The sequence below is a fragment of the Pistacia vera genome, unplaced genomic scaffold (genome assembly GCF_008641045.1).
Source record: "Pistacia vera cultivar Batoury unplaced genomic scaffold, PisVer_v2 Contig691, whole genome shotgun sequence".
Lineage (NCBI taxonomy): Eukaryota > Viridiplantae > Streptophyta > Magnoliopsida > Sapindales > Anacardiaceae > Pistacia > Pistacia vera.
In genome coordinates, this window is record NW_022196547.1 from 307775 (window position 1) to 327957 (window position 20183).

General features: G+C 36.2%; 3 protein-coding genes across 3 annotated transcripts; 2 read left to right on the forward strand and 1 right to left on the reverse strand.

Moving 5' to 3' along the window:
- The first annotated feature begins 8061 nt into the window (after nucleotides 1-8061).
- Nucleotides 8062-9086, forward strand: LOC116113816 (acyl-coenzyme A thioesterase 9, mitochondrial-like). Its single transcript, XM_031399986.1, has 2 exons — nucleotides 8062-8501; nucleotides 8901-9086. Exons 1-2 carry the CDS (start codon nucleotides 8121-8123, stop codon nucleotides 9084-9086), a joined length of 567 nt encoding a protein of 188 aa, XP_031255846.1. The 5' UTR covers nucleotides 8062-8120.
- Nucleotides 9087-10286: 1200 nt separating this feature from the next.
- LOC116113817 (serine/threonine-protein kinase MARK2) lies at nucleotides 10287-12651 on the reverse strand. Its single transcript, XM_031399987.1, has 2 exons — nucleotides 10413-12651; nucleotides 10287-10305 (listed from the first exon to the last, which is right to left on the reverse strand). Exons 1-2 carry the CDS (start codon nucleotides 12497-12499, stop codon nucleotides 10287-10289), a joined length of 2106 nt encoding a protein of 701 aa, XP_031255847.1. The 5' UTR covers nucleotides 12500-12651.
- A 2226-nt stretch (nucleotides 12652-14877) lies between these two features.
- Nucleotides 14878-18907, forward strand: LOC116113850 (CMP-sialic acid transporter 1-like). The gene is made up of 8 exons (XM_031400011.1): nucleotides 14878-14981; nucleotides 16067-16150; nucleotides 16311-16522; nucleotides 16712-16790; nucleotides 17057-17226; nucleotides 17620-17806; nucleotides 18140-18217; nucleotides 18332-18907. The coding sequence occupies exons 1-8, from the start codon at nucleotides 14931-14933 to the stop codon at nucleotides 18470-18472; spliced, it is 1002 nt and encodes a 333-aa protein (XP_031255871.1). The 5' UTR covers nucleotides 14878-14930; the 3' UTR covers nucleotides 18473-18907.
- Nucleotides 18908-20183: the final 1276 nt, after the last annotated feature.

Here is a 20183-nt window from a genome sequence, read left to right on the forward strand (position 1 = left end):
GCAAAAGATGAAATCTTCTGTTTTAATTGTTATCTTTTCAAACCCCATCATGGTGACCAAGCAGGTGGTGAAGTTTTTATGAATAAGGGATTTAATAATTGGAAAGATAAAGCAAAAGTGAAAAAACATGTTGGTAATCATTCTAGTACTCATAACCAATGTCATGCCAAGTGTGTTGATTTGATGAACCAAAGGCAACACATTGATGTAAATCTTGCTTGATTGTCGAAAAATGGCAAATTGGACTATCACATTCGCTTGAATGCATCAATTGATTACAGTAGATTCCTTTTACATCAAGGACTAACATTTCATGGTCATGACGAGTCGGTTGAATCTGAAAATCAAGGTAACTTTATGGAACTATTGAAGTTGCTATCAAATCACAATGACGACATAAAGAAAGTTATGCTAGGAAATACTCCGAAAAACCATCAAATGACGGCCCCCAAAATCCAGAGGCAACTAACTAGTGTTTGTGCTCATTTGATGACCAAGAAAATTATTGTAGAAATTGTGAGAGATAAACAACCATTTTCTTTACTAGTTGATGAATCTCGTGATGTGGCAATGAAAGAAAAAATGACTATTGTTTTTCGCTATGTGGACAAAATAGGTTATGTTATTGAACATTTTATTGGGATTGTGCATGTTAAAAATACTTCTACAAAGTTTTTGAAAATTGCAATAGATGTCTTTTTTGTAAAGTATGGATTGAGTTTGACAAGTTTACAGGGGCAAGGTTACGATGGAGCAAGCAATATGAGGGGTGAGTTCAATGGTTTGAAGACTTTGATATTGAGATAAAATAAGTCAACTTTCTACATTCATTGTTTCTCTCATCAACTCCAACTGACGCTAGTCAAAGTTGTAAGTAAACATTCGGCATTAGGTGCATTTTTTTCAAACTCTTTCTATGTTATCAAACACTATAGTGGCATCTTGCAAGCGCAGAGATCTTCTACGTGATAAATAGTATGAATATGTGATATCTTTGATATCTAATGGTGATCTTCAGACGGAACGCGGTTTGAATCAAGAATGCACTATTAAATGACCAGGAGATACACGTTGGGGTTCACACATAGGGACAATTCATAGTATCATAAACTTATTTTCTTCTGTTGTTGGTGTGCTCACAGTGATTGAGATTAAAGGAGATGATTAGCAAAACAAAAGTCAAGCAAGGAATTTATTACGAATCATGGAGAATTTTGAATTCGTCTTTTTGTTATTCTTGATGAAGAAAGTATTGGGAATCACATATGAACTGTCACAAGCATTACAAAGAAAAGATCAAGATCTTCTTAATGCCATGTAGTTTGTACAAATTTTGAAATGTTGATTGCATAAATTGAGAAATGAAGACACTTGTTTCGACATATTGTTGAAAGAAGCTTATGATCTGTGTAAAGATAATGACATATCAATCCTGGAGAACATGGAAAATAATTTTGGGGGGACAAAACGGGGGATTGCGCCAATTACGAATAAACATCATTTTAAGGTGTAACTGATGTACACAATTTTAGATAACATTCAAGAAGAACTCAATAATCATTTTGATGAAGTAAAAATGAGGTTGCTTCAGTGTATGGCATCTCTTGATCCAAGTAACGCTTTTGCTGCATTTAACAAAGATAGATTACTTGAGTTTGCAAAGTTCTATCCTGCCAATTTTCCTCAACACGATATTTGGTTGTTCGATAATTAACTTGAAAACTATTATGAGGATGTTAGCACCAACACCAACTTCACTCATGTTGATGGGATTGCCGATCTTGCAAAAATGGTTGGGTTTAAGAAGGATGTTGCTTATGACAAAGATTTCTTGCTTACTAAATTAGAATTGGTTTTGCTCGTGGCTACTGCAACAGTTGAAAGGGTGTTCTGTGCAATGAATCTTGTTAAGAATACTTTGTATAATCGAATAGGAGACAAATGGATGAACAATTGCTTAATAGTTTACATTGAAAAGGAAGTTTTTACTACAATTTAAAATGAGATATCATTGAACATTTTCAGAACATAATGAAGCGGAAAATCGTGTTAAATTGAAGATCTTTAGGTGTACTATTCTAGCTTGCTTTCATCTTTAAATAATCAATATTCATATTATTTAGATCTTTAGGTATACCATTCTAACTTGATTTTTGGGTCAATACGCAGAGGATGTGTGGATCTTTAATCTAGACAGTTGAGTTGGAATGTTAATGTCTGGATTTGGATTTGGCGTGATTGTAATCCATCTCTTTGTAAACCTTTGTGTATTATACTTTTGTTAGAGTTGTGATTAAGCTCTAAATTTGTGTAGAATATTTTTGGTGGATTTGTGGTTATTGTAAACTCTTTTGATTATATTGGATTTAAGTAGATCATTAGATTCCTGCGGTTTTTTTTATCTCTTCACATTGAAGAGGTTTTTCCACGTAAAATTTTCTTGTGTTTCCTTGTGAATTGGATGTTATTTTCTTGTATTTTCACTAGTTGATTGGCAAGCAATGGCGAAGCCACAGGGGCCCCCCGTGCAAAAATCTTAGGTCTACCATTGTTTGTATGAGGTATTTATCAAGAATGGTGATTTGATTTAGGCTTCGTTAATCAACACACATTCGCCAAGTATTGTCTTTTTTCTTGACTAAAAGGACGGGACTGGCGAAAGGACTAGAACTTAGGCAGATAAACTTGATTGTAATAAGTCTAAGACTTGTTTTTCAATTTTGGTTTTTTGGAAATAGGGATATTGTTAAGGTTAGACATTCGATGGTTTGGAATTTGGAAGTAATGGAATTGATAGAGTGTGATTGCGAAAAGGATGAAGGGTATTCGGTTCCTAAAAAATAGATTCAAAAGTGGTTAGTAGACTTTGAATATTTAACTTTTGGATAGGATGATTACCTGATATTCTGTTCTGCTTTGAAATGAATTGAAAAGTAGCTTCAGTTTGCGCTTTGTGAGGGACCCGTTGGAGCTTATATCTCTTACTGTCTAAGTTGAAGATTAAAAACATCTCATCCCAATTAGCTTGTACCGTATTCAAGGAGACAAGCCATTGGATTCCCAAAACCAGATCAGCCCCTCCAACTAAGACTGGGTAATAATTTTGAGTAATTGTCAAACTTGGACATTGCACAGAGAGATCCCGACAAATACGATTGCAGCGGATTACATCCCTATTGCCGATTTGGACTCCGAAAGAAGGAACAAATTGAAGTGGGAGTTGGAGTTCCTCAACAATCTTCTCAGCCACAAAATTATGAGTTGGCCCACTGTCAACAAGGACAAGAACTTGCCTAGTGTTGATTACACTTTGTAGCTTCGAAGTGGTACCGACAGATTTCCCCAAAATAGCATGGAAACTGATTTTGGCAAGATCTGCATCTTCTACACTGCCGTTGGGTTCGCTATCTGGGTCACCGACATTGTCGCCTTCTTTATCGGCTGAAACTTCACCATTTGTGAGCTCTATTAAAGAGAAAGAGATCGGCTTGCATCTGTGACCAGGACAAAACTTCTCATTACATTAAAAAAAAAAAAAAAAAAAAAAAAAAAAGATCTTTTGATACTCTATTTTGCCTTTCAACTTCCCGTGAGTGAGCTTGCAGGGGTTGGGTTGCCAAAAAATTAGTTCAGGCATTAGCTTGTGTGGTCATAGATAAAGGATGATTGTCACATGAGAGGCGGGATCGTATGAAGGAAGTTTGGGTTAGTGGACTTGGTCAGTTGGGTGTAGACCAATTGGACCCTCGGGTAACACGACTTAGGCCTAGCTTAGTTTCAAATTCAATTGCTAAACTCATTGCTTTGTAGATTGTCCTGGGCTTGTGAATTCTAAGATCCGCTTTTAGCTCCTCCTTCAAGCCATTTACGAACACACCCAACAAACAATGATCTAGCCAATTCCTAACTTAAGAAGATCTTTTAGTAAATTCTTGACGGCATTCTTGGACAGATCTTGTTTGTCGTATACTGCAAAGTTTTCATCGGGATTTTGAAACTCTATCGAACCATAACTTTCTTGTAATGCTTTGACCTGCTCCTACCAATATAGTAGAGTTTGCTAATTATTGATCCAAGCGAATAAATCAAGGGCGTCTCCTTCGAGATACATGGCGACAATGTCAACTTTGATATCCTTCGGGGTCTGATAATAACAGAAATACTTTTCCGCTTTTAAGATCCAACCACGGGGGTCTCCTCCCTTGAACTTTGGGAATTCCATCTTAATGTTAGGGGGCCGTGAAGGATTCTTAATCCAACAAGGATTGTCCCTGTCATCATCTTCCGCTTCGGACCAAGCAAATCTTCTGTCTTTGCATTTCTCTTTGTTGGATAGACCATGACTGGTTTCCCGATGTGGAACCCCATTGGATTAGGCTTTGAGTGATGCTACTTCAACTGCTAGAGAGTCTAAGGTGTTTAATTTGGAAGCGATGGCTGATAATTGTTGAGCAAATTGATTAGAATTTGGGTTGGCTGGTGGAGGGTTGGTGTTTGGATTGGCTAGTTCATTTTGGATATTAGATGATCTAGTTTAAACCACCATGATGGATCAACCTGCTCTGATACCAAAATGGTAAGGGCTAGAATTTTAAAAGAAATAATGATGTGAAACAATTGAAACTTATATTAGCAGCAAATCATGCAAGAATCTTAAACACAATTACAACCAATAAACCAGTCGTATAGAGAGGACAAAACTCCAAAAGATAACAACATTATCAATCTCAATGGTCATTAATTAAAATAGTAACTACAGGTATTTATACAGAAACAAACAACTAGAAACTAAGAAATAATTGATGAAGTGACTGAGTGGAATAGTGGAGAAGTGAGGCAACTTGTTGGAAAGATTTATGGGCAAGCTTGGACCGATTCTTCAGGTATGTGCGTTAGACCCAGCAATTGGCAAAGCTGGACTTGGTCAACTGAACTCTGATTTCTACCACATGGCCTTCTCTTGAAATAAGTTCATAAAGGAAGTGTGGTATCAGATTCCTTAACATCTCCTATTTTTAATGCTAAAAGGACCTCTAGATTTTCCGAAATAACTTCTACCAAATCATTTACACCTAATAATTTTGCCTTAGGATCCATTACAGTGGCTAATGCAAACAGTGGAGGTGGTTTTTCCCAATATTTTCTAAATTTTCCTTCCATTGTTTTTGCAACATGTCCAAAATTTTCATTCATTCTATATTCTTTAAAAATAAAACTAATTTCCATTATACAATATAACGCTAAGCAAGTTGTAGGATAATAAATACCAAAACATTGATCATTAGCATTATTTAAAGGTTCTAAAATATTCATTAAGGAAAACGCAACATTCCAATGATATTGAGTCAATACATGATCCTTTTAATTTGTATTATAAAATTGTATAACAACATTTTCATAACCTTCACAAGATTTTAACATTAAATATATAGAGTTCCAGCGAGTTTTTGCATCCACTTTCAATTTTCTCTTTTTTAATTTTGTTTCTTTACACAATTTACAATAATGTTGTAAATGTGAAGGAGATGATGAAATAAAAGTAATTGCATGCCTAGTGAGAATATTTCATTTTGAGCTAATTTTAATCCATCTTGTGCAATTAAATTTATTATATGACACACACATCTAATATGAAATAATCTACTTTCATAAGGTAAATTATTACATTGTAACATTAACTCAGTAACTTTATCATATGTTATTGCATTATCAAATGTAATAGAGAAAATTTTATCTTTTATTTCATAATCTCTAAAGATTGTAGTTAATTCATCATAAATTGTGTTGCCAGTATGTGGATATTCTAAAACACGAAATGCAAGAATTTTCTTTGTAGTTGCCAATTTGAATTTATATAATGACCAATTGCACAAATATATCATAAATCTTGATTACTAGAAGTTCATAAATAAGAAGTAAATGAAATAACTCCATTAAATTTCCTAAGTTCCTTTATAATATTTAATTTCATTTGTTCATAATTTCTAATAATATCAGATCTTAAAGTGTTTCTAAGAACTCTTCTAAAAGTAGATTGTACATTACTTTGCATAAACCATTCTAAAAAAGTATCATCACCAAATGATAAAGGTTGATCAGTTGCGACAACGTACCTAGCCATATAGTCTCTCATGTTTTGTTGACTATATGTGAAGTTAGAAATTTCGCCCATTGCAGTACTGATGGAGATGGATTAGAAGATGAATTACATTCTGATGATGTTACTTTTTTTAAAACCAATTTGCTTTTGCCTTCTTAAATGAGTTGGCGCATGTGTGCAATGATCTTCTGTATGCCTTTTGAGATGCCCCGTGCCACCTAAACTCGCACATAAAAAAGTAGAACCACAATAGCTGCACACGACATGTCGAACAATTTCACCAAAAACTTTTTGTTGTACTTGACTGAAATTCTCCCAAACCTTTGATTTTTGTTTTCTTCTCTTTTCTGGGGGCTATGGATCTTCATTTGATAATTCATTAAGCAATGGATTTCCTTCATCATCAAAATACTGAAAATGATTAAATTCATTTTAATTTGGATCCATTTTGAAATAAATTTGATTTGATGAAAGAAATTAATTGACTAATGATAATTGAAAAATATGAGAGTTTAATAATTGAAGAATATGTAAGAATTGAGATGAGATTTGAGAGAGATGAAATGTGAAGGGCGGGCTAGGGGCTTATGTAAGCCATCACACCCAAGCACACCCAAGTCCCAACGGCTATTGTAGCCGTTGCAGCGGCTACATTTGAATTTTTTTTATTTTTTTAAATTCGTGGGACGTGTCGTGCACAACCACATGCCAAATCCCCGACCCATGACACGGCCCACATGGCCCACAGGCCATGGCACATCACGAAATTTTCGTGTCGTGCCGTGGTGGGCAATGCTAAAAAAATTGTGTGCTGTGTCGGCACAACCCATTGCCACTTGTAGTTTAGCTCTATTATAATTAATTTTAGGGACTAACTTCACCTTTCTTTGTTGAGTGTATATGTAAAATTAACTAATTTCCTTTTTAATAAAAACGAACTTTATTACTTCGGTTTTAAAAATATCTTAAAACCCCGAAACTAGGTAAGGCTCCGTTTGGTTCAAATTTTTACGTTTTTTGAAAAAAGTTGAATTGGACGGGTATTACGATGTATGATTTACAAATTAATAAAATACTCCCTATGTTTTTTTTTTTTTTACAAAACACCCCTATAATAAAACATTAAAAGTTAACAAAAACACCCCCAACCCACCCATCAAATACAGACAGTCTGCCACTGCCGCCGGAGGGTGGCCAGAGTCGCTGTATCGGTGCATGATTGGCTGGATCTTGCTGGTCGTACGTCGATATGGCTTTTTTCGGTCAAATCCACATTGGATTTGGCCGACAAAGGCCAGATCTACAGCTAGATCTGGCCATTGACGATCAGATTTGGCCGCATTTGCTCGTCAACAATGACCAAAGATACGGCCATCGTTGATGGTCAACGACGACCATATGTTAGCCGTCATTGACGTCTGGTTACGACCAAAGATCTAGCCGTCAACGGCTATATCTTTGGCCTTAGATCTGGTCGAAAAAGGCTAGATCGGCGCACTACCGGCAAGATCCAGCCGGTAGTGTGCCATCCTACTAGATTCTGGCCAACTTCCGACAGTGGTGGCCGGAATCTGGTATAATGTGGGTTTAGGGGTGTTTTTATAATTTTTAAAAAAAAAATATTTAGGGGTATTTAATTAAATTAACAAATTTAGGGGGTTTAAAAAAAGTTAAATAATATTGAATAATAGTATTCCCAAAAACCAACCAAACGGAGCCTTACTTCTTGATGGTTTTCTATATTTGGGGTATCGACTGTACTTTCAATAAATATAGGGTAAAAAAATAATTCGGCCAATTTATTACTCACATTTAATTGTTTTCATTTACTAAGTTCCTCTGTTCATCACAAAAACTACCTTTAACCAGCCAACAAGAAAACGTTTTTGCCGCAACCTCGGTACCGACATCGGTTTTCACACAAAATTTCCTCCTTTCTTTTTAAAAGAACCCAACTTTGGTCATCAATCGAAGTCAACGCTCATAATTCTGACAAACCCATTTCCACAAACCCACCAAAATGGAGTTCAACAATTCCTTATCTCCAAAAACCATCCCTGTTTTCTCAACATTTGCTTCACCATTCGACAAGTCTTCTCCAGACCCCAAAGCCAACAAAAAGCCCATAAGTTTATGGCCTGGAATGTACCATTCACCTGTCACAAATGCTTTGTGGGAAGCAAGGTCTCAAATTTTTGAAACACTCCTTGACCCACCAAAAGATGCTCCCCCACAAAGTGAATTGCTCACCAAAACTCCTTCACAAAGCAGGACCAGTATTTTGTATAACTTCTCTAGTGATTATACTTTAAGAGAGCAATATAGAGATCCTTGGAATGAGGTCAGGATTGGGATGTTGCTTGAGGATCTTGATGCTTTGGCCGGTACCATTTCGGTTAAGGTATAATTATTTCAGGAGTTTGTTATGTAGGCTCGTTTTTTAAAGTTTGGTGATTGAGTCTGTTTTGTAGATGTGAGTTGTGAATAATGTTAAACTGATAGTTTTTGTTTGGTATGTTGTTGATAACTTATAATTTTTTATATGATTGTATAATGATTTTGAATATGTGAGCTTTGAATGCAGAAATGGATGTCACATGGTTTTGTGTAGTATTTGAATTTGGGATTTTTCATGCAAATGCTTGAGCATTAGGTAATGAGTTGTTGATTTGTGCAATTTGAAGAAAGTTATTTCAAAATGGACTACATCTCATGTGCTTGCTTTGTGTGCATTTATCCAAACTGAACATGATTACTCTTGAGCTTTCCTGTGATGATTTTCTCTTTGTTGGTGAATTAGCATTGCTCCAATGATGATAGCATCACAAGGCCGCTTTTAGTGGTTACTGCTTCAGTTGACAAGATTGTACTGAAGAAGCCGATTAGTGTTGACTTCGATCTGAAAATAGTTGGTACTGTCATATGGGTTGGTCGGTCATCGATTGAAATTCAGCTTGATGTCATTCAGTCCACAAAAGGTAGTTAATCAGATATATTTGAACAAACAACATCTGTGAAGAATCTGTTGATTTTCTTTTAAGCTTTAGTTAGGTATCCAGTAGTAGAATTTGCCTCGTTTGAGTATGCGGAGATATAATAGCATTTCTTGAAATTCAGCATTGGATTTGCTTAAAGTTTTATATCCTCATGTGGAGATATAATAGCATTTCTAATTGAAATTCAGCATTGGATTTGCTTAAAGTTTTACTGATGATACCTTATAAAGTATTGTAGCCGATAAAGATNAATAGGTTGCATCAGAGAATTCAAGTTATAACTACTAAAGTGAATTGTAAATCTTTATGTATATGATAATTTTGTTATGATAGATCTGTAGATCATATAATCTGTTCTATATCATAATTCAATTTTGCCAGATTATTGAAGTGCGTCAATGAGTTAGTGACTCTCAGCCAAGCCAATTCATCTTCAATCTTAAAAATTAAAGCTCAAAAGCTTGACAGGTAAATGTGTTACTCACTGGCTCAGCTATTGTAAACAAAAGAGACTGTCGTAGAAAAGGAAAATGAAGTAAAATTTCAAGTATACATACCAAGGACGAAGTTACAATGCTTCTACCTCTCAAATTCTGAAAACCACCCAAGTATTTTGGAGGCCTAGAACAGATTCAACGGAAGGCCATGATCTGATAACATAAGTAGTGAAAATTCTACAGTGTATACAAAATTTTCGTGGAAGGCCAAGTACTCTTCTCACCGGTTGAGGTGAACAAGAATTATGATGCGTCAGAATTCGAGGAATTAGCCTGTGATCTTCGTATCCTTGTGCTTAAAGGACTCTTAACCTCTTGGCCAATCTTGAAACTGCGCCCGCCTGCTTTAAATGGTGACCTCGTTGATCGTGGTGTTGTTGTTGTTGTTGATCTCAGTGATCGTGTTGTTGTTGTTGATGTTGTTGATCTCGGTGATTGTGTTGGTGATGGTGACGGTCTTGGTGACTGCGTCGTCTGCGTTGCTGGTGATTGTTTTTGTGTTCGTGCTTTTGCATTCGGTCTTGCTGGTCGTGGTATTGGTGCCCCAGGGCCTGTGCCATCAAATTAACATAATTTAGTTTAAAAGCTTTCAAGAACGTATTTAGAAAGCAAATCTGAGTTTAAGAAGAGAACTCACCTGCACATTTTTCAACCTTTACATTTGTGGCTTTCGTGGCCGCTTTAACTCGATTTTCAGACTTCTCGGAACACGCTGACTTTGTATCAGAAATTGAAATTTTCTTGTCTTGAGTGTCGGAAGAACATGACTTCGTTTCAAAACCAGAAATTGTCCTTTCTGTAGTCCTGGAACCAACCAACTTGGAATCAGGACTAGGAAGATTTTTTAACGAAGCCGTGGTTTTTATCCGTCTTGAAGCAGGATTAGACATTTTCTCGTCGGGAACCTCAGAAGAAAGTGACCTAAATTCAGAACTAGAAATTTTGTTCATTGGAGCCTCGGAATGAACTGACCTCGTATCAAATTGAGAAACTTTTTTACCCGGAATCTCTGTAAAAACTGATCTCATATCAAAAGAGACTGACTTCATATCAGAACACATAGACCTTGTTTCATTTGCTAACATAATTCCATCTACAGAAGCAGACTCATCCTTGTACATTGAGGCTGCATCACTACCTAGTTCCAAATGCTTATCTTTATTGTTCAAAATAGCCTTCTCTTTCTCTAATATTCTATAGGAAAACAATTGAAATGGGATTTGTGTGACAGATGTTTCATCATAACTCCTCTCTAACACAAACTTCCTTAGAAAGCCTGCCTCGATATCATAATAATCTGCAAGTGGCGATTGAAACTCAGACTGAGCATGTTCCGGGTTCATCACGAGGGACTTCTTGATGTAACGTAAAATTCGACATATGGATGAGAAACTTGGGCGCTGAGAAGGAGTTGGGTGCCAACATTTTTTGGTTAAGTTGACGATATATTTTGGATAACCTGATGGGAAGAGAGGCCTCTCTCCTGCTCTTATATTTCTTGTCATCTTGTCTCCTTGAAGATGTCCATCTTCAAAAGGAACTTTCCCGGTTAAAAGCTCAAAAAAAAGCATCCCAAAACTGTAAACATCTGCCTTCTCTGAATACTTGGAAGTAGAGGTACTTCCCTCTTCTTGTGCGGCCAGAACTTCTGGGGCGAACCAAATACAAGGGTCTGGTGCATGTTGATTTGGCGGCGGCAGTGGTGGTGGGAGTGAGTGTCGAGATGCATAACTTTTAACAGACGACAATCCAAAACCAGAAACTTTTACATGAAAATAACCTTCGGTTGAAGTCCTTGGTTTGAGGAAAATATTTGAAGGGTTTAATTCTCCATGATAAATCCTTTGTGAATGAAGAAATTCCATACCTCTTGCAATTTGAAGCATAAGATCAACCACAATAGGAAGAGAGAACGAACTCCGCCTCTTTGAGCCAAAAGTTTCCCTCATGTAGAGAGATAGATCCTTGCTTAGCAACTCCATAACAAGAAAGAATTCTTTCTTCTCATCATCAGAAAAGCCACAAAGATACTGCACAATGTTGGGATGGGACAGGGAAAGAAGATTAGCAATCTCGGAATTTAATGATTCATCAATCTCACCATAGAAATGCCTAACAGCAAAATTATCCCCCAACCATATAATTTCCTTGTACTGGCCTCCTCCACCTAATCTTCTCCTTACTTGGTAATCCTTCCCTCCTAACAAAGTTGAAGTAGGAAAGAGTTGCCCATTAGCAGGCTCTGGTCCATTTAGTTTCTTGAGTAACATATCTACAAGCCGCTGCTCATTCTTTGTCAGAACAACAGATCCCAAACTTCTCTTCTCCTTGAGTTCTTCAATAAGAAGCCATCTATCTTCTTTCCAAGCACTTTCAAAACGATTGCAAATTTCTCGGGGGATCAAATATTCCTTCCCAAATTTCAACTGGAAAAGTTTAGGGTCATTCCATTCCCTGTCATATTTTCTTGCAAGTGCTACTCTCCTCCTTTGCATTTCATCAGGATCAAGTCCTGAGATTTCACCAGCTGTTTCGATGGCCTCAATCACAGCCGGGAAATAGCAAAGCAAATTGTGAATATGAAATTCAACACAATCTTTATTCTGATGAAGAGCAATGGCTTTACCCCACCAATCTTTATTATCCAAGCATTGCCTAACATAGAGTTCTCCTTCTTTGATCACCTTATGAAGCTCTCTCAAGGGCTGTTCAAGAGCTTTCCACTTGGTGTTCTTCTCTTCTGATTTCAAGAAAAGCTTGATTCCCTCTGCAACTGTAGACAAGGCTAAATTGAAGATGTCTAGAAGTAAACAACACTGCCGTTGATTGATTCGGATGTCTTCTTTCAGCACCATGATAGCATTCAAACTTCCCATAACCTCGCCAACCTGCCTAAATTGCTCCATACGAGGCCCTGGAAAGATTAATTATCGATAGGGATACCCTGAAACCTCACCAGGTGCTGCCAAATCCTCAATATACAATACCAAATTCAAATCTTTAATCTTCAATCTATCTGCACCTTACCTCTGATGGTTCTTCTTGTACTTGAACTGGCCTTGGAGCTTGCCTTCAATTGATTGTTCGATCAAAGATCTAAAACAAATTGATAGATCATCAATAACAATAGCAAGACAACAGAACTATCTGGTATAACATCGGATAAATCTCTGTCTTTGCAACAACAATCACAAGTTCATAGCATCAACATACAGTATTTTTTCATCCAGATGTAACGAAACAAAGAGAAGTTAATATTTGTTTCATTTAACAAATAGATAAATCTGGTCAATGAACAAGAACAACCCACCTCTGTTTCGTATCAAAGAAAAAGAAACAACGAACCATCAAGATTGAAAAGGGAAAAAGAACAGAAAAATCAATAACCTGTTAACGCCAAATGAAGAATTGGAATATGGAACAAAGAAATTAACTTGGACCAAAAGCAGAAGGACACCTGATGGTTATATTCTCTGTAACTGACTTTTAATGAGTGCGTTGTTTTCTGAAGATTTTCAACAGACGAAGAAACCATTTTTTTTATTATATTTTCCGTCAGCTTTGGTCAATTGAACAAGAATAAATTAAGAAACTGAAATTAGAGTCAGCCATGGCCGTTGAACTAGTCCGGTTTCCTTGGCGTAACATATAAATATGTTCCCGCGGGTTTCGTCCTTTTTTTAGTTTTTAATAGAGTAAACGACATATTTTCGTTTTTAATAGATTAAACCACATATTCCCACCCAAGGTTTTATAAAATCGTAAGTTGATACCTTAATTACATTTATTTCAGATTTCTACACTTAAATAAAACTGGTAGCAATTTTTAGGGTATAAAGGGTGCAATTATCATAATACCCTTAACCCTAAATTAATAAATTATGTTTTAACCCTTAAATTAGTAGAATTATAAAACTTACCATTTTATTTTCACATTATCTCAATAATACCCTCGATCACTACACACCTTCTCGATTTTTGCCTAATCTAGGCTGTTTCTGACGGTGTCGAACCCCCTGGTCACCTCCATCACCTTCCCCGTAGTCTGTCGTCCAAAACCCCTCTGGTTCCTGATTCATTGGCCCCTGTAATCGCCGATATCTTTAAGCTTAGGGTTTCGCTATTCTTCGCTGGATTCCGACAATGAAAATCCAATTGGATACCACCACTGCAATTAGCATCTCTAACCTTATAAAATCCCTATGTCCTTCGCAATCGTTTAGTCGCCGACCGAGAGTTCGTGTTCATTGGCCGCTTTTTGGTGAAGTGATGGACAGTAAACAATGAGTTGTCATGGCTAGGAAGGTTAGGGGTTTTGTAGGGGAGGATGCGAGGAGTCAAATGGCGGCGGTGGTTGGGGTTTTTGCCGTTCAAAACGGTCGAAAACTGGCAAAAACTAGTCGAATGTCTTGGCTGCCATATCCGATGATTGACGAGTGATGAGGGGTTGTCAAGGGTAAGGTTTTGTAGAGAGGAGGATGAGAGTTCAAATGGTGGTGACAAGGGTTATTTTGGGTGGAAGAATCACTGGAAAATGGTGAAAAACGTCAAGGACACCGTCTGCTAACGTGCACCAAAAGATTGTTAGAGACGACGATCTGCTAACGTGCGTTGTCCATGCAAAATGACCAATTTACCTTTTTACTGTTACATCAAACATTTTTCTGTCATTTTAAGTGTAGGAATCTGGAATAAATATAACCAGAGGTACCAATTTAGGATTTCGTCAAACCTTGGGTGGGAATGTGTCGTTTGCTCTTTCCAATATGTTTAATTTAATTAATAACACTGTTTTGAAATACCGTTGACGCTAAGCTCTAATTGAAACGACAAACGACGTCGCTTAATTCTAAGGTGATAATGCTTTGCCGGCTTAGCAGTAGACCAAGTAGTAACACGTGGCAGCATCAGTATTATTTGGGTTAAAAATGTTTTATGCTTTTGGCTGGACGGCAAATGTGTGACGCTGACGGTGTTAATACTTAATACCCATAAACTGAAGAGAAATGGAGTTTGGTATTACGTTTGCATTAACTGATTAACTTAATTAATCAATATTAACTTAATTAATCAACATAAATCAAATCTTAACTGATTAGTTGTTTAATATAAGAAGGTTCGGTTTGGTCAACGAAAATTACTAAAATTAAAGCCCAATTTATGATTGGATCGAACCCATATTCATGTGACCCAGGCTGAAATGGCCCAACCCGACTTTCAGGCCCATTATTCGAAGTTACAGATCATAAATTTAAATCCATAGCACACCATCAGTGACCTGACTCCGGAAGCTAAGCGAGTGAAATCAATCAAATGAAAGCCTAACTGTGAAACACGATGCAGTGGTACTTCGTCGCGACACTTCTCACTATTCTCACTAGTTCTCAGGTCTGATTCTAACAACTGCTTTCTTCTATAACAATCTTTTCACGTTAACATACGCGTTGGATCTCTTTCATTTTCTGCTGTTTTTTTCCTTTGCTTTCAAGTTTAAATCCGAGAATTACAAGATATGGATACTGAATGTGTTTGCTTGATCTGAAAGAAAATTAAATTTGTCAATGCCGCTGTTAAGTCTCTGTCTTTGATATCACTGTCACTAATTATTATGATACAGCTGAGCTAACTTGTTAATTGACATTGATTTGATTAATTGGAATTATGTTTGATTTGATATTTTGTGGTGAATTCAATTAGCTTTTGCAAGATTTACCTGAATGTTGTTGTTGATTGTAAGAGTTGTGGTTGAACTTTGTTTCCTGAAAATGTGGCTGAAATTCTTGAGTAATTAAGGTGTGAAACGAAACGTGTATACTGTTAGTTGTACATTTTCTTTGTGTGAGCTTAGGCCTGAGCATTTCATGTTTTTCAACTTCTTTAATAGAAATCTACAAGAAGTAAAACACTAGAGAAGAGGAAAATTGGAGATTAATCTAAATTTTATCGATTGTACTAAATTTTTTAACTTCTTTAACTTGCGTGCTAAAAGAGGGCAAAAAGGATAAAAGTAATTCTTTCTTATTATTGTATGTAACTCAATCCTAGTTATAGTATAATATTTTAATAAATGACACTTCGGAAAATGTTTTGCAATCTATTACATATGTATTATTGTAAACATGAACTATTTCTTTCACTTTATTGCCTCATCAAGTTTTCTTCCATTCATTAATCTGCCTCTTTACAGTAAGCTTTTCTGAGAACTCAGTGATAAGATTGTGCGCTGCATTCATTGTTGGGCTTTTGTTTTTTTTTTTTTCCCTAAACGAAAAGTCATAGTCCTTTGTACGGATTTCGTTCAACTCATTTTCTTGAGTGACTTTGATGGTTATTGATAGGGAGGAGTCGTAAGGGCTTCTTTCTCATTATAATGTTTTGATTGAAGTTGGCAGCATTGATTTCTAGATCTGAACTTGATTTCTTTTCTAAAACTGTTGAAAATTTGGAAATTCACGTTTCTTTTTATTGTGTAGGGGATTTTGACTACTCTCTCTCAAAGTAATGGAGGGTATAAGTATGATTATGCTACAGTTCCATTTCTTGCTGAATTTTTCAAGGTATTTTTCATTCAATGACTTTGTTAGCTTGTTGATATTTGTCCATTTTCCTTATTGATTAACCACGGCAGAAATGAATGATTTTCTGAAAATTTATATTTTCTATGCTGAATAGTTGCTGATATCTTTTATGTTTTTTCTCTTACCATTTAACCTGCAGTTGGTGGTTTCTAGTTTTCTTCTTTGGAGAGAGATCCGGACATCTTCTCCAAGGATGACTACAGACTGGAAAAGTGTCCGCTTATTTCCCATTCCGTCAATCATATATCTGATTCACAATAATGTTCAATTTGCTACACTGACTTATGTTGACACTTCCACTTATCAGATCATGGGTAATCTTAAGATTGTCACAACTGGCATATTATTCAGGTTCATACTTTGACTTTTCAAAGTTGTAAAAATATTAATGCCTTTGTTTTTATGGCTTCATTCTATCAGTAATTCTTTTGATTTCAGACTTTTTTAATATTATTTAGATTGAATTTAATTAAGAGTTGTCTTATTTAATTGATAAGACTTATCTTCTTCTTCTTCTTCCTTTTTTTAATTTTAATTTAGGCTATTCTTGAGGAGAAAACTCTCTAATCTCCAGTGGATGGCTGTTGTGCTATTAGCTGTTGGAACAACCACAAGCCAGGTGATATTTTATAACAGTTCTATATGTGGTGTTGCCTTTTTGTTGATGCCTATGTCTACTGTGTTCCGGTACATTACCATGGTCTTGTGGTTAAAAATTTATATAATATGAAATTGTTAGAGGGGCTGTATGAAACACTATGAAGAATTTCGGTTTCATCTATCTCCTTCTGTTGTAGCTATATGAACTTAACCACAGATCCCTGATTATAATTGCAATTGTTTTTCATACGACTTTGTGATTAGGTGTACTTTGTTTTATACTAGGTTAAAGGTTGTGGAGAAGCTTCATGCGATTCTTTATTTTCAGCACCAATCCAAGGGTATACGTTGGGTATCCTATCTGCTTGTCTATCAGCATTAGCCGGTGTTTATACAGAATTTCTTATGAAGAAGAATAATGATAGCTTGTATTGGCAGAATGTAGAATTGTATACGTAGGTATCTCCACATTGTCTTGCTTTTTTTATATATATTATCAATTGGTTACTATCCCGATTCATTATGAGTGGACAATGTCAAATTTTACCTAGCTATCTTTTGTTATTGTAATTACAAAAATTGTAGGCCTGTTGTGCTTTTGTAATATTATAATTTTTTGCTAGTGAAAATCTATTTGCCTTCTTTTTAGAATCTTGTATAGTGAGATGAATAATTATTAGCTACCCTTATAGCAGCTTCTTAAAACTCTTGAGGGACATTTGTGGTGATACAGGATTATCCTATTGTGAGATAGGTGCTTAGATTATACATTGATTGTATCATATGCCTTCACTGTAAAAACTTTGTTGATTACAATGGTGATATATGGGCATTTTTCCTCCTTTCAGGTTTGGTTCTATTTTTAATATGTTCCGGCTTCTAATGGATGACTTCAGAGGAGGGTTTGAGAAGGGACCTTGGTGGCAACGCCTTTTTGATGGATATAGTATTACAACTTGGATGGTTGTTTTGAACCTTGGATCCACTGGATTGCTGGTTTCATGGTTGATGAAGTATGCTGACAATATTGTGAAGGTAACATTTACTTTCTTTTGGAGTATTCATGATTTTCATTAGCATATGAATTCTGGATATGAAAATGTCAGTGTTGAGTGATTTCTATGGTGACTTAAAACTCAGAATTGAGCTTTAGTTTTATACTAAAACTAAAAAAGAAATTTTTTTTTTTTTCCCCAAAGGAAAATTTTGTAGCTCTGTCCTTTGGCCGGCCTCACAAGTGACTTTAACTGCCAAGAAGTCTCTCCAGCAGTTTAGACTTGTTTGTTTGACATTAGATCTTCAGTTCTAAGTGCCCATGCAACTCTAGAATTTCTTGTTTTGTTTGACATTGATTTATTTATCTTTCAGGTTTATTCCACTTCAATGGCAATGCTGCTAACAATGCTTTTATCTGTATACCTTTTCAGTTTTAAGCCTACACTGCAGGCAAGTCCCAATGCCCTTACTTTTTGCCATTCTTGAGTTCTTCCCCCTCTGTCATTAGCATTTGTTTTGATAATTGGTGTTTATTCTTTTTTTCTTTTTCTTGCAATGCTGCAGCTTTTCTTGGGCATTATTATTTGTATGATGTCACTGCACATGTATTTTGCCCCTGCAAACATGCTTGTAGATGTACCTTCTGTGAAAGCGGCTCCAGAGAACCTAAGGGAAATTTCTGTCGAACGAAGAACCGATTCCTAATGTTTCTTGGAGATGAGAGAAATCTTAAGCGAGGAGAGAAAAAGGTTGCAGTATTTGTATAATTGGCTGAAGTACAATGATTAAAACATTATAGAGGAGGATACCAACTTGTATTTGGAAGAGCATCCATGGGTGGAGTAAGAACCGTCTTTAAGCGTCTGGATTCGTCTCTGCAATCAGTGGTTGCTGTCCTAGATAGTGATTACGCCTACTTAAACGACAGAATTTTGCAAATGTTGTGGAAGGGAAAGACTAATCTTACTATTTAAACGACAGAATTGGATAATTGCATTTGTATATTTGCTGAATCACTTGTTCAAAATCAAATCTATTTGTGTAATTCTTTTCAGACCGATGAAAGAAACCATTGAAATATGTCTTAAAAGCATCCTTTAGTTACTAATTATATACGAAATTTTCAATGTACAATACCTCCCAAATGGTAGTTACAGTTAGGTGAATCTTTATACAATCTGCCTTACATTTTGGTTTTTCAAAACAATAATGTTAGGGACATCGAAAATTCTACACCGCAAAGGTTATCGTTTACCGTGTAACATGCCTTTGATTTTCTAATAATTTTTTTCTAGTGGACGGTTGTCCATTCATATGGATCCCGTCCTATTATATAGACAGTGTCCATATACAAGGACGGGTATCTTCATTTAAAGGACGCCCGTCCATAAATAAAATTTGAAAAAAAAAAAAAAAAAACTTGGGGACGGTCGTCCATAAATTATGGAGGACGCCTGTCTATACTTAAAAAAAAAAAAAGTTTGGACGGGCGTCCATTATTTTGGTTTCTACAAATACGCACAATTTTCTTGAAGGGACAAATACAAGCACAGGTTTTCCATTCTTGGCATGTTGGACAATTGCAGTGCAGTATTAGTGTTTTCGTCATGGCTTGTATCCTTGCATCAAAATTGGATATATCCACTCCCTGAATATGTATTTCCAGAGGCACAGGACGAACCATAGGAGGAAAATTGAAAAGGCCATGAGAGGGATATATCCAATTTGCTCTAGAAAGCTTGGACCATCACTGCTGAGCACGTCAGAATCCATGGCAGCAGATTTCTTCACACTGGTGAGCTCGGACTTAAACCAGATACAACTTGCAAGCCTAGCTTCCTGCACTTGGCATCATCAGGATTTGGCTAGTACCCGAAAGATGAGCACCTTCAATTCTTATAATTTCTTGTACAACAAAATGCAGTAGGGTAGTTTTTCCATCGGCACCCTTGACATCAACAAGCTTCAGGAGTGTGTCAAGCTTAAAGGCGTGAGCATCACCACGGTTTGTCCCAACATTCATGCGATTCCCAGTCTTAAGTACAGCCTCTAGAAGCTTCAGAAACATTCTGCTATTTCTCAATTTGGCTAGTACCCGAAAGATGAGCACCTTCAATTCTTATAATTTCTTGTACAACAAAATGCAGTAGGGTAGTTTTTCCATTGGCACCCTTGACATCAACAAGCTTGAGGAGTGTGTCAAGCTTAAAGGCGTGAGCATCACCACAGTTTGTCCCAACATTCATGCGATTCCCAGTCTTAAGTACAGCCTCTAGAAGCTTTAGAAACATTTTGCTATTTCTCAATTCCTCACAAGCAGCCTGAACAGAAGAAAAAAGAAAACAATGAGACTTGGCCAACCATATAAACAACAATATAATACATTTTAATTTGCTAGAAACATGAAGAAGATCTC